Source organism: Paramisgurnus dabryanus, chromosome 10 (genome assembly GCF_030506205.2).
Source record: "Paramisgurnus dabryanus chromosome 10, PD_genome_1.1, whole genome shotgun sequence".
In the NCBI taxonomy this organism is placed as follows: Eukaryota; Metazoa; Chordata; class Actinopteri; order Cypriniformes; family Cobitidae; genus Paramisgurnus; species Paramisgurnus dabryanus.
The window spans coordinates 30,911,688-30,925,504 of NC_133346.1; the positions used below are offsets into that span (position 1 = coordinate 30,911,688).

Genomic DNA, 13,817 nt, shown 5'->3' on the forward strand with positions numbered 1-13,817 from the left:
AGTTATTGTATGGGGTTTTATATCAGGAATTGAGTGGATTCCAAAGTGAAACATTATTTGATTTTTGAAAAACACTTTGGAAAATGGAGTCAGGCCGAGTACCAAAACACACTTGTAGTCAGTCAACATGTCTACTAACTGACATCGTTGCCTGCATTGTGTAGGTGTGTGGTGGGTCTATCAAAAGAAAGTCCAGATTCTATTGGGGTAGGGACATGTTTATTTAGGTGATTTTAAATTTCAACATCGGCTTTTAGAGATCATGGACCTTGAAGACATATCGTCCCCTTGGAATTATAAGGTTTTATCTGACATTATCTGACTTTTTTTTTAAGTTGTGTACATTTTGAGAATTTTTATTGAAAAAACAAAAAGGTTCTATCTACAAAGTCGAACTCTAACTTGGCTCTATAAGGTTCTATCTGCGTGAGCGCTTCGAATGCACATAAGATGACCAATCAGGATCAACTTTATATGTGGAAACTTGACTTGAGTAATATTACTACATAAAGCTACTGTGTTTAATAGAGGTAATGTCAGGTAGGGGAGGAAATGATGTTGCAAGTGCACTAATGAAAATATTTGAACGCGTTGTACGTGATCATCCACATGCCACTAAGATGATAACATGGAGTGATAGTTGTGTGCCTCAGAACATAAATTCCATAATAGCCTTTGCTATGGCAGATTTTCTGACAAGGCATCCTCAAAAAAAAAAAAAACTCCAGGCCACCCCGGAGTGCAGGAGTAGACAATGTGCACCGCCATATTGAAAAGCCAATGGCAGTGTCTGAATTCTGTCTTTCCACACGTTTTACTGAAGGTGATCAGGAACAACCCATATGAAATCATACAGATGAGAGTATAGATTTGTATGACTTTTAGGTATGTTCCAAGCTGTTTCAGTACAAACCGGTTCCATTTTCTGAAGTGTCACATCTTGTGTTTGATCAGTGTCCATATACTCTTCATTACACAAAATCACATGCAGAGCCAAGAGTTAAAGTAGACCTAAGAGGACCAAGCAAACTCACGAGAAGCCTGGCACCTACATCCATATTACCCAAACCAAGTGTACTCTCCAAACTGGGCATCATCTCAGAGGTCCATGTTTAAATTCATGCACTAACAGATAGAGAGTATTATAAGTCTGTGTTTTAAAAAAGAAGTCACAGAGAATATTATAGTTCTGTGTTTTTTAAAAAAAAAAAGAGTCACACAGAGTATTATAGTTCTGTGTTTAAGAGAAAAGAGTCTGACATTTTATATAAATATAGTCAGTGAATCATTTGAATTATTATTAAACTTTATTAATGCTGACAATTAACAATTTCTGAAGCATGTCTGTTCTCTTGCAGTTTTTAAAGTCTTAAAATGTCTTAATTTTTACAGTGTTAAGTCTTAAAGTGCAAATAGTCAGCAATTTAATTGATGGGGTCTTAATTACAAAATAAATGTAAGCATGTTATTTCAGCCATACTGATGTCTAGAGAGAAAGACATTTTACTTGGCCCACTTTCGATGGAATAAAGTCCTGCTCAAATGTATTACAGTAGCTGTTTTCTGTCTAAACAAAAGAAAGATTAAAGTAACAATTTCTGCAATCATGTGTTTAATTACCCACTAAATTGGTCTAAAAAAATTCACATCTGCACTGGACAAAATATATAGACCTTCCTTGCTTAATCTGAAATGTCCCAAATACATGGAAGTGCTAAAAATATGAAATACATGTCATAAAATGTATAAGAAAGTAAAATTGAATCCTTTCTGAGACACTGTTACAATATTAGTTGTATATTTAATAAGGTTTTGGCAGATAGAACCTTATAATTCTAACCCAAAAATGTTTTTTAGAATTAGTAGGATCTATCTGCATTTGACTCATTCCAAAAACACCCATTTACAAATTTGAGAGGATTTTGATATTGTATATTTAGAATACATTTAGGGTCCCTGTTATTTTCATGTTTAAAAGAAACTTGCTCCCCATATAAGTTTTCCTATATGTAATACAAAAACTTTGAAGCTCAATATCTCAAAACTGCTCAGAACCTTATACTTCCAAGGGGCTGATATCTGAATGTGAGTTTGTAGTGTATGGTGAAGGACCGTATGTCTCATCAGCTAACGTTTCTCAAGACACTGAAGGTAAAGTTCATCCTCCGATCATGTCCATGTATACCAGCGCATAAGCTGATTTATAAAATCTTTTGTTGTGTTTTTCCATTACATTTAAAAAAGAGCTAGTACATAACTCACACCGAACAGTTCAATACAGTCTCTTCCCTGAATCAAGCCTATAATAATGATTTATAACCTGACCTGTTTAGCTTGATGTCATTTGACTTCAACACACGTAATGTAACATTTTGTTTTCAAACAGAGTTAGTGATATAGAGGTAGATTACAGGACTAATCTAATTCCTGTCCGGGAAACTGCCCCAAAAAGTCTTTATATGAAATAAGATTAAAACCCTGTAGCCAACATATACTTTAAATACTACCTGTTTATACTGTTAAATTAGTTTTAATTTCTTCTCAGTACGGTATAAAGAACAGGGGTTTTCTAAACTGTGGGTTGGGACCCACTTGTAGGTCACACAGTGGGAGAAGGTGGGTTGCGCAAAGTCGCTTTGCTGTTGTGGTGAATGACTAGCAATGACTTAATTTTGATATGATATACCATAAATTATTTTGGTATTTCAATTAAACTTACATTTCATTAATAAAATGGCAAGGTCAATAAAAACTATTCATATATAAAAATGTGTATTTTTCTCATATTTCTGCTGAAAAATATGTTGGTGGGCCTCGGTATAGACTATACCTACACTATCAAAAAAAGGCACAAAGGTGTCAATGGGGCAGTACCATTTAAAAAAGGTCCTTATATGTACCATTTAGGTATAAATGTGTACCTTTAAAGTACTAATATGCACTCTTAAAAGCTGTACCTTTTTGAAAGGGAACTGTCCCAGAGACAACTTTTGTACCTTTATTTCTGAGAGTGTAGGATTGCAAAATGAAAAGTTTGGGAACCACTGTACTGTAATGATGCCATTATTAAATATATTTATTTATATAAATATAAAGTTTTACAACATGTACACAGGTTGTTGAGATTCACCCGAATAAATTTAGAAGTTAAAAACTGCAGTCTAATGCATAGACATTAAAGTAAAAAAGCATTTTATGAGTCCTGTACTGAAATGAGAGAAATGTATTCTATTCATAGTACTTATGGAAACCATCTGCATTACTTTATAAATTAATTAAACGCTACAAAAAGCAAAAGACAATTTTTTCATACTACAGCTAGTTGCATTCTGTCATATAAAGTGATGTGCTTAAGTAGTAGATGGATCTTTCTCCTCAACATTCAGCACAGTGTCCATAAGGATCCCTGCGTCCTCAAGGTTAACATCTTCAGCCATCAGTAGAGGTTTTCTGGGGTAAGATGTACACAGCGTGTAGATCGCAGGAGGATACCCAGATTTTTTCATCCAATCAAGAAGCAGCTAATAAAAATAAAAATAAATTATTTTCAGCTTCTCTACACTGAACACCAGTCATCAGGAATAGCTTACCAGGGAGCTCCAGGTTTTAAGGAATCTCCTGTGGATTGTTCTTCCGCTCGGACATCTGAGGGCTATTTTTACAACCTAAAGAGAATTAGACAAAAACAAACATTATGATGGATGAAAGTGTGGGAAGATCTTTCCACAAGTGCTTGTTGTTTGTTTCACTCACTCCAGCAGTGTCCGGCTGAGGCTCATCGGGTAAAACAATCACCTTCGACAAGAGAACAAAATGACTTTCATCTCTTATGCAACACATAACAAATATCCTATTATGTTCCTGTATATCTCATTGGTAGAGCAATGTGTTAGCAGTGCAATAGGTCATGGGTTTGATCCCAGGGAACACACATACTGATAAAAATGTATACCTTGTAATGCACTTGGATAAAAGCATCTTCTAAATGCATAAATGTATTAAAATTATATATCAGTGTGCATCTTAATTTTTGTGATAAGTATAACCCAAAGTCTTACTTTGCAGTGTAAGTGATTTTATTTAAATGTGACAGTTCACAGTTTCTCACCATTTTTTGTTTCGGGACTTCCTGTTGGATGGGAACTCCAGCAGCGGTCTGCAGTCTCCGCCTCCTTTTGGCTCTCTGAATAGGAGTCTCATTTATATCTAAATCATCATCATCGTGTGTCTCAGTCTCATCCTGCTCAAACACATCAATATATCACAGATTGACCCATTTGTGATAGTGATGATCACAATACAGTTCTTCTGATCTTAAATGGACGTGTCTATTCTGTAGTATTACTCATTCACAAACACACTGGTTGTGTGGTGTTGTGTTTTCTCACCCCGACAGTAAAACCCTGTGTGAGTTTCCACGTCTCTCCTGTCATACGATGATAGCGCTCCATTTTCTGCTCGTGTAATGAATTCTGTCTTGGCTTTATCACGGCCTCGGCATAGTCAGATGTCTTAAAAAAAAAATAAACACAATGTGAGAAACAGTATTTTCATTTTTGATATGTATTGTTCTATAAATGTAATATTGACTACACATACAGTGGAGCAAGTTAAAATGTAAGGCAAACAGATGAGACAGCACATCCTTGTACCTTTTCACTGTGTTTATTTTGTTGATTTATTCTAGCTTGTTCTTGTTTTAATCTGGTAGATTCATGTAATGGACCTGCAAAGACGATGCACAATTAAAATCAAATAGATTTAATTCTAATAATGTTATTGAAATATGATATTAAACATTTGCATAATAAACTCACTGGCTGGAAGTTCTCGACACACTGGAGAGAAGAAAGACTTGAGTCTCTGGAAGATGTAGATCATCAATGTACAGATGGCCAACAGTATGAGCCCACGACCAGCCAACATTAGAGCATCTTTAACACCTAAAAATACGCATGCGCACACACAGTGGAAAAAATAATCAATCATGATCTGTGGTTTATGGTTTTACTTCCACAGATAAAGTGAGACTCAGAGGAGAGAGAGAGCAGGATGAGGTTGTGGGGAAATAAAGCCGTTTCATTTGTTTATTTGTTTCAAAATAAATATTCTACATGTTTATATTACGATTCCAAGCTGTACATTACACTGTTTTTAAATAAAATTTGATTTAATGTTACCTATTATCGAACGTTTCCATGAAATGAAGCAAAATCCAGCCAGTACAACACAAAACACCACAGCATTTCTGTTCGACATGTCAGCTACAGTGTATAAACATTACTACAGCTCACCAAATAAAACGAAAGTAGATTTTTCAAAGTAAAAGCCCACGGACCTGAAATGTTCAAATTAATGTTTTTGTAAGTATTTAAGGTACCTTACTGGACATCTATTTTATATCTTTCATCCATTATAAATATATATGGGGAGGTTATGTTTGCACTGAATATTTCAACCTCAAGATCGCAATATTTCAATATTTCAACTAAAGCCTTTCGTTCATCTCTATTAATGAAGTTTTTATGATATGCACTGACACCATAGCAGGGTACAATACATATTAAAAACTAAAAATTTATAAATAACGCTTTTAAATCATATTAAAAACTACAAGATTTGACATCTGACTTTTATTATGAAAGCAGATGATCCCTCCAATGGTTGTTGTCGCTCATTTAAGGACGCCCAGTTTTTATTCTCATCCAATAGGCGTTTAGTGCTGTGTATGATTGGCATCTGTCGTACGCAGGAGAAGATCTCCTGGTGTGATCATGGCGGATGAGGTGTCGCGAGCGCTGAGCGCGCAGCCAGGCGGTGACACGATCTTCGGCAAAATCATCCGTAAAGAGATTCCTGCAAACATCATATATGAAGATGATCAGGTGCAGATCTGCTCTTCTGATACATTACATCCACATCTGTGATCGCATGCTGCACATTTTCTTTAATGCCGCACTGCGTTTAATTGAAGTTATAAGATGGTTCAGAGTAAAGATTCTGCTTCGGTTTAACAGAAACAAAAAGTTAAACATTATTTGCTGCAAAAATAATGTTTAACTTTTTGTTTCGGTTAAATTTAGGACATCTGGAAATGTTCCAGGTTTCACATGGCTGCTCGCGCATGTATGAAGTGTCACTTAAGTTACTCACATGAAAAATCATGTATTATACTAGTGTTTATTATATTACACTCTAATAAATCATAGTAAACTTTATAGATTATATGAATTATAAACACTACAATATCTAGGAATTGTAGGTGACTTTCTGCTGTCTGTCTTTATACACAAAATTGGCTTTAATCTGGCCAGACTGTAATATACATTATATAGTAACTCCCAGTGAATTGTTTTTGTGCTTTTATTCACATATTTTTTTGTTTGTGTGTGATAAACAGTGCATTGCCTTCCATGATGTGGCTCCTCAGGCCCCTACACATTTCCTGGTGGTACCTAGAAAACCCATCACTCAAATCTCTAAAGTAGAGGATGCCGATAAAGAGGTCAGGATCTCATATGGCTGAAATTAATGTTTGTGATTTCATCATGGGCATAAAATCATGCAGAGGTCTTCTCTTTAAGCATAAGGGACAGAGATACAGGACTTTTTTTGTCTGTTACTATAACATTTAGTAGTTTTCTTTTTTTCTATTTTTCCATTTATCCTTTTTTTAAAGTGCAGACATTGACATAATGCAAATAGACTTCAAAAGTAACATAATTAGTCATGTTAGATTGAAGTAAGACTTACATACAGGATATGGCTGACTTGTTTCTTTGTATTGGTACAGCTTCTAGGACACTTGATGGTTGTTGCCAAGAAGTGTGCCGATCAGATTGGATTAGCCAAAGGATATCGACTGGTGCTTAATGAAGGTCCTGATGGTGGTCAATCCGTTTATCACATTCACATTCATGTTTTAGGTGGTCGTCAGTTGGGTTGGCCTCCTGGTTAAAGTCTCTCTCTGTCTCTCTCAGATCAGCGTATCATTAGCCAGAACATTGTAAATCAAATAAATTGTTCAGTAGTTGATAAACATAATTGAAATAAACACAAAGGCAAAGCTAAGCAATAAAACTGAAAGTAAAACTGTTATGTTGGAAGTCTGTTCATTGTTTTCACTTTTTATTATCTGTGTGTAGTTTTCTTTTGTTAAGAAAGAAAATGACAGTTTTAATACAATGAGAGATAAGCAACAAAGAACCACAAATAAATATTCTTTCTCCCATTTCCTGAATATAATAAATGTGTTACACTGTCACCTGGTGTTACAGACAAGGATTTTGGCTAATCCAAAAAGTAAAACACGTTTAAACTGTCTCAACTGAATATAACTTGCACAGACAGATCTTAAAATATTCCAATGGCATTGATTTGTCTCAAGATACACACCAGCAACATCTTTTCTGAAGTATGTTTGTAAAAGATACATAAAGGTCTTAATCTAACTAGGGTCTAGTCCTTGCTTTAGCTAAGCCATGTTTATAAAACTGGGCCTATGGGACGATTTCCCTGAAAGGGTTTATCCTAATCCCAGACTAAAATGCATGTTTGATCTTATTTAAAAAAAAAAAAACATCTCTTAACATGTATCATTGCCATTGTTTTGTCTCGGTGTGCACAACAGTATTGCTTTTTTGTAAGGTATATTTGTAAAAACTACTTAAATGTCCTAAAATAACTAAGGCCTAGTCTTAGATTAATCTAAACCCTGTCTGGGAAACCGCCCTAAAATGTTATGGAGCGGTTTTCTGGACAGGGATTAGACTAATCCTAGACTAAAATAAATGTAAGAGCTGTCCAAACTGAAAAGAACTTGCACTTACATATCTTAAAATACATCAGTGCCCTTTGTTTTGCCTCACATGCAGACAAGTAATGTTTTCGTAAGGCATGTTTGTTAAAACTAGTTATATTTCCTAATTAAACTAAGGCCTAGGCCAAGCTAATCCCTGTCCGGGAAATCGCCCCTATATTAAATAGCTTTTACACCTAACCCATTTTCTCAGGCATTGACCAATGAAACCGATTTATTTCTTCCCAACCTCATTCTGCTGTCTTCCTCTGTATCTCACTTTATCAATGGTAGTGGTCTGATAGAGCAGGGTTTTTCAAACCTGTCCTGGAGGACCACTAATACTGCACAATTTGCATGTCTCTCTCATTAGACACACCTGGTTTAAATCTTCAGCTCATTAGTAGAGACTGCAAGACCTGAACTGGGTGTGTATGATAACTGAATGAAGTGTGTCACAAAAGGGAAACATGCAAAATGTGCAGTACTAGTGGTCCTCCAGGACAGGTTTGAAAACCCCTGTGATAGAGCACAGATCATGATGCAGTATATTTCCACTAGATGTCAGTAGCAGCACACTCACCTGTAAGAGGTGTAAGGAAGCCTCAAGTGTCATGGGCAGAGTGCAGACATAAAACACAAGTGAATTAAATACAAGTTAACTTTTACTGAAGACAGCTTCCCCTCATTGTCACTTGACCTTAAACGATAGACACTTTATTGTCACATCTTGACACAGGTGTACAGAGAGTGAAAATCTTGTCTGCATATAGTGCTGGAAGCAGTGCAGTTAAAAGTGTGATAAACTAAACACAGTGATACAACAATAGCTAGGCCTACACAAAGCTACAACAATAAATACACCAATCACATTAAATACACTTTACACAATATACAGTTCCAATGTACATATCACAATATGGTACAGTATACACAGAATTACACACAGGAATACAGGACAGAAAGACAGATTTTTTTTACCAATTTCTTGACTCCACAGCAAATAGAGTAGTTTTGTGTCTTTACTGTCCCAATACTTATGGGTTGTGTGTGTGTGTGTGTGTGTGTGTGTGTGTGTGTGTGTGTGTGTGTGTGTGTGTGTGTGTGTGTGTGTGTGTGTGCATGCGTGCGTGTGCGTGTGCCCACAAAGATAGGAATACCAGTATTTTTGTGACCTTGTGGGGACATTTTGATGTCCGCCTGATGAAACAAGCTTATAAATCAAACAGAATGATGTTTCTTGAAAATGTGAAGTAGCAAAAGGGTTTCTGTGATGGTTGGGGTTAGGGAATGGGGCAGGTAAGGGGAATAGAATATACAGTTTGTACAGTATAAAATGCATTACGTCTATGGAATGTCCCCACAAAACATGGAAACCAGAATGCATGTGTGTGATGTTATAGAACACATTGTAATACTGCTTTCCATCATGGGCACAGTGGACTGCATCAGTAAAGTAAACAAAATATGTTTGATCACCACAGTGGCTCCCTCTACTGGCCACCAGAGGCTTTAATACACATCACCCTCAGGACAGTTTTGTTTTTGCTAAGAGCTTTAAGAGAAAAAAGCTAGATTTAACCATAGAATTTATTTGTTTATCCATTTCTAGCTCAGAGTCCAAGATAAAACCAAGGCTTTTAACCTTGTCAGAGATTGCAACTGCTGGGGGGGGGGTAACTTTTAATCGCTCAGACACTGAATGAGAATTGTGACTGAAAACTATAATCTCAGTTTTCATGATTTAAACCACTTAAGGACATTCCCCTTTAGGCCAATCCAAGATTCCAAACACTGCAGTAAAATATTGTTTTACACCATGTCAAACGCAGCACTAAGATCAAGAATAATCAATAGAGAGTTTTCCCTTTTATCCAGAGTCAGGAAAATGTGATTGAGCAACGTCACCAGTTCTGCTTCAGTGCTGTGCCTTGTCTTAAAGCCAGACTAAAAAAAGTCTGCCAATGTGGTAAGCACATTTTTCTTGAATTTTTCTTGAATTTAGTGTTTTAGAAAAAAATTCAAGATTTTTTGCTTACCCCATAGGCAGATTTTTATTTATTTTTTTGCTTGTTTTATGCACAAAATCAATTTAATTTGATATTTTTGGTCTTAAGACTTGACTTATTTTCTTGGGTTGTTTTGCTCATCAAGAAAAAGCATCTTAATTTAAGAATTTTTAGATATTTTTACTGAAAACAAGACAAAAATACTAAGAACCTTTTTTTTCTTGATTATCTTAAGCTTTGACTAGGCCTTAGTTTAATCAGGAAATAAAACTGGTTTTAACAAACATGCCCTACTTAAAGCAACACTATGTAGTTTTTTTTTTTACCTTTAAATAATGTCTCTAAAATTATTTCAGTGATAGAACAACTTTTAACTGGACAAATTGTACTGTTGCTGCAACCCGAGCAACCTCCTAGCTGCTACAAGCACACTCTGAAAGTGGCGGTGGAGGGTAGGAAACACAGCCCCGCCCCTCCCCCTGCCTGCAGAAGAGTGTCTGATACCAGGCACTGTTGCGCTTTTCAACCACATGAGGGAGCTGTAAGTCATTTTTACATGGAAACTACATAGTGTTACTTTAAAACATTACTTGTGTGCATTTTGAGGCAAAACAAATAGCACAAATGTTTTTTTAAAAATATCAGTGCAAGTTGTTTTCAGTTTGGACCAGGGGCGTAGGAATGAGTTTAACATTGGGGGAGACACATATCGGAAACCTGACAGATCGGTTAATGGTTTGAACAGAAATATGTCATAAATTAACTACACTGCAAAACATTTACCAACATACTTTATTGTACTAAAAAGACAATCTCTAAAAATTATGAAACTTCAATTTAAAATGAAAATGTAATTTCATTATTTTTTGCAAAGATAAATGACAACATTTGTTTGCAGTTACATATGTACAAGGTCATAGTCATTTATGTTTTAATAAAAACAAGACACAAAAATCTATATTGTTCAGTTGGTAGGCAAAACCAAGAAGGCATTCTCTGATGCAGGGACAGTTAAGGATACTTAACAAAAAATGCTTAACAACTTTTTGTAATAACCAGTTGTTCTGGACCTATGAATATGATGAGAATTCAGATTTGGACCTTTAAATGTAAACTTTAAGAACCACTGTTTTACTCAATTGGCCTTTCTAGAGATGTACTTTTATGGTTTAACTCATATCTACATTTTAGACAACAATTTGTTGCAGTACAGGGTAAATTTTCTGAAACGATTGTCATTAACAAAGCGGTTCCACCAAGGGTCATCCCTTGGGCCTCTATTATTTTCAATATATATTAATGACCTTCCTAAAGTGTACAGAATTGTAATATAAATTTATATGCAGATGACACAGTTACACTGCAAATTATATTCAAGAATCTCTTCAGGTTGACTTTAATCATATTCAAGCTTGGCTTTTCCAACATAATCTTATTTTGAAAACGAAAAAATCATATGGTATATTATTTAAAAAAGCACATTCAGATCTAACTGAGAACCTTTCCAAAAAAAATTTACTGATGGAAGCTTTCTTCAAAATATAAATTATTTTAAATATCTGGTCATATGGATTGATAATGAGCTTACCTTTAAATCACATATTGACTATATAACAAATAAAGTTTATGGATTTATTAGTCAACTCTACCGATCAATACATTGTTTGACATATGAAATAAGGAAAAGAATAGCCCAGCAGCTCATATTCCCATTAATTGATTATAGAGATGATATTTATCAAAATATAACGGACACAATCTTAAAGCCACTGACAAATTCACAAATGCAGATTTGTGCTAAGATGCAATAGTTTAACCATCACTGCTTAATGTATCAATCACTTGAATGGCTACAGCCTAAAGAACGTAGACAGATCCACTGGTTTATGTTTATTTTTAAATGCATTCATAATGATTTTCCAACTTATATCAGGTCACATTTGACTCATTAGGAATACAAGATACCCATAAATCAGAGTTCCCAAATGTAAAAAGAGAGGTTGGTAAGAAGGCCTTTAGATATAAAACTCTGTGTGATTGGAACAGCACTGGAAAAAGTAACGCAAATTTACGACCTAATTTTACGGTACTGAACTATTTGATAAAAATACAGTTTTCTACCATAAATGGTAGCATGAGTAGTGGGGGTGGGGCAGAGGAACTGCAGTGAAATTACTGAGTGGTATGAGGGCCACTTCTCAATATGCATTTTCTGTTTGTATTTGTATAAAGACTGAATACTTTTAAAATGTCATCAGAAGATGGCCAAGTACTGTTCCAAGTTAACATCTAGCAAAAAAAATGTTAAAATCCTGGATAATCGAGGACCCTTACAAACCATGATGTCTTGCTTTATTGATTACCATTGGCAAAACATGGTTTTACTACAGAAACCACCTTAGTTTTTGTTATCAAAAATCTGTTTAGTTTTGTGGTAACCATGGCTGAACTAAATAACCAAGATTTTTTTGTTTCAACTTTAACAAAAGCTTGGTTAATTTTCATTCATGGCATGCAATGATAGGTAGCCAGTATTATGGCCATATTTCCAATAATGGAGCAGAAAGCCTGCAAAATATTATTGTTATTGTGTCACAAAATTTAGTTTTAAGATTTGTTCAGGCGAGAATAAATGTGTTTAAAACTCAAATATGTTGGTAATTAAAGAAATGTGCTCAAAATTTCCTCAAACATTTTCGGAGACGTGAGCTCCGGGCAACCACCGGATGATAAGAGTTCATGTACACCGACGATCGCTGCCCCCTCACGGAAAGACCTTCTAACTCACCGCTGTAATGGTCATGGATAGCCTACAATTAGATAAAATGGGTATATAATTGGCAATTTGTTCTCATAAATCTGTTATATGTTCCAGTGCAAGTGGGACACAGTTGCATTTTACAGTTTATATTTATTTGTATAAATGTATTTTATTAAATGTATTTACATTTATACTGAGGTGCTGCCTTGCTGATTACTTGTTGGTGCACAAGATGGCGCAAGTAAACGCCGGTGTTCTGTCGAAGTCTGTTGTTCCCTCTACCTTTACCTCATTAGACTGTTGATTCACTCTTCCACAGTACTACGCGATAAAGATGCGAATTGCTTAAACTGTTTCCAAAAACACGACAGGATTCCTCTTTTATTTAATGGCTGACTGGTGATCATAGCACAGATGACTGGATTGATCATCTGTAAGGCAAGTTGATTGACAAGGAATTTTAGACTTGCACACAACGCAAAGTACAGTATATCAACATAATCAGAGTAAGCACAGTAAAAAGGACGATTTCTTAAATATGTAAGTTAAGCAGGAGCGGATTGGTTTTACTGTTAATTATGTGTGCACAATAACACACGAGGGGTGCATAAGAAATATTTTTTCAGTTATTGCATATTTTATGATGTAAATACAGCAGATGCTAATAAAAACTTTAAAATAAGTTTGTTCACTGACTTAATTTACTTAGCATGTTTATACTTTTACACATTTTGGCCACAGTCAAAATAAGTTTTTTTTTTATGAGCATGCGCACAAGCAGTGAGTGAAGTGAGTGACACATGTCTGTCATGGTCTCAAGTGGAAAATAGCAGCACAGATTTAATCCTAAGTCTCATATAAAGCATTTTAAGGGGATTCGATATATGTTCGTTTGATTTTTATGTGGGTTTTGTGAGAATTTAATTACAGATACATTCACACACTCAATAAATTGGCGCCAACCGCATGCAATTTAACGTCGATATAAATACGTTGAGGTATGTATTTCATTGACTTTCTTTATTACTAATACTTTTCTCTTAACGATTTCAAAAATACAGTTGTGTGTTTGTGAGAGATAACAGTAACGTTAGACAGGTTATGTTACATCAGTCCTGGTGCCATGGGCGGGCTTTAGGGGGCCGGGCCCGCCCTGTGAGTCACTAGTGCCCGCCCTGGACGAGCCTGCGGTCTCCCTTCACCTGTTCACCAGCTCCATCCCAGTCCTTGGTTGTTTACACTTTTTTTA

The 13,817-nt window shown here is 35.5% G+C and overlaps 2 protein-coding genes across 2 annotated transcripts; one reads left to right on the top strand and one right to left on the bottom strand.

Moving 5' to 3' along the window:
- Window positions 1-1,203: 1,203 nt before the first annotated feature.
- Window positions 1,204-5,329, bottom strand: ubxn8 (UBX domain protein 8). Its single transcript, XM_065240522.2, has 8 exons — window positions 5,181-5,329; window positions 4,818-4,943; window positions 4,653-4,726; window positions 4,389-4,511; window positions 4,109-4,240; window positions 3,754-3,795; window positions 3,591-3,665; window positions 1,204-3,521 (listed from the first exon to the last, which is right to left on the bottom strand). Exons 1-8 carry the CDS (start codon window positions 5,257-5,259, stop codon window positions 3,351-3,353), a joined length of 822 nt encoding a protein of 273 aa, XP_065096594.1. The 5' UTR covers window positions 5,260-5,329; the 3' UTR covers window positions 1,204-3,350.
- A 395-nt stretch (window positions 5,330-5,724) lies between these two features.
- hint1 (histidine triad nucleotide binding protein 1) lies at window positions 5,725-7,098 on the top strand. The gene is made up of 3 exons (XM_065271683.2): window positions 5,725-5,885; window positions 6,401-6,505; window positions 6,794-7,098. The coding sequence occupies exons 1-3, from the start codon at window positions 5,775-5,777 to the stop codon at window positions 6,956-6,958; spliced, it is 381 nt and encodes a 126-aa protein (XP_065127755.2). The 5' UTR covers window positions 5,725-5,774; the 3' UTR covers window positions 6,959-7,098.
- The last annotated feature ends 6,719 nt before the right edge of the window (window positions 7,099-13,817 follow it).

Coding starts and splice junctions, on each gene's coding strand:
- ubxn8 (XM_065240522.2), bottom strand. CDS start 5,259: ATGTCGAACAGAAATGCTGTGGTGTTTTGTGTTGTACTGGCTGGATTT. Junction 3,666..3,753: donor CTCAGCCGGACACTGCTGGA/GTGAGTGAAACA, acceptor AATTCTCTTTAG/GTTGTAAAAATAGCCCTCAG. Junction 3,522..3,590: donor TTAAAACCTGGAGCTCCCTG/GTAAGCTATTCC, acceptor TATTTTTATTAG/CTGCTTCTTGATTGGATGAA.
- hint1 (XM_065271683.2), top strand. CDS start 5,775: ATGGCGGATGAGGTGTCGCGAGCGCTGAGCGCGCAGCCAGGCGGTGAC. Junction 5,886..6,400: donor TCATATATGAAGATGATCAG/GTGCAGATCTGC, acceptor TGTGATAAACAG/TGCATTGCCTTCCATGATGT. Junction 6,506..6,793: donor TAGAGGATGCCGATAAAGAG/GTCAGGATCTCA, acceptor GTATTGGTACAG/CTTCTAGGACACTTGATGGT.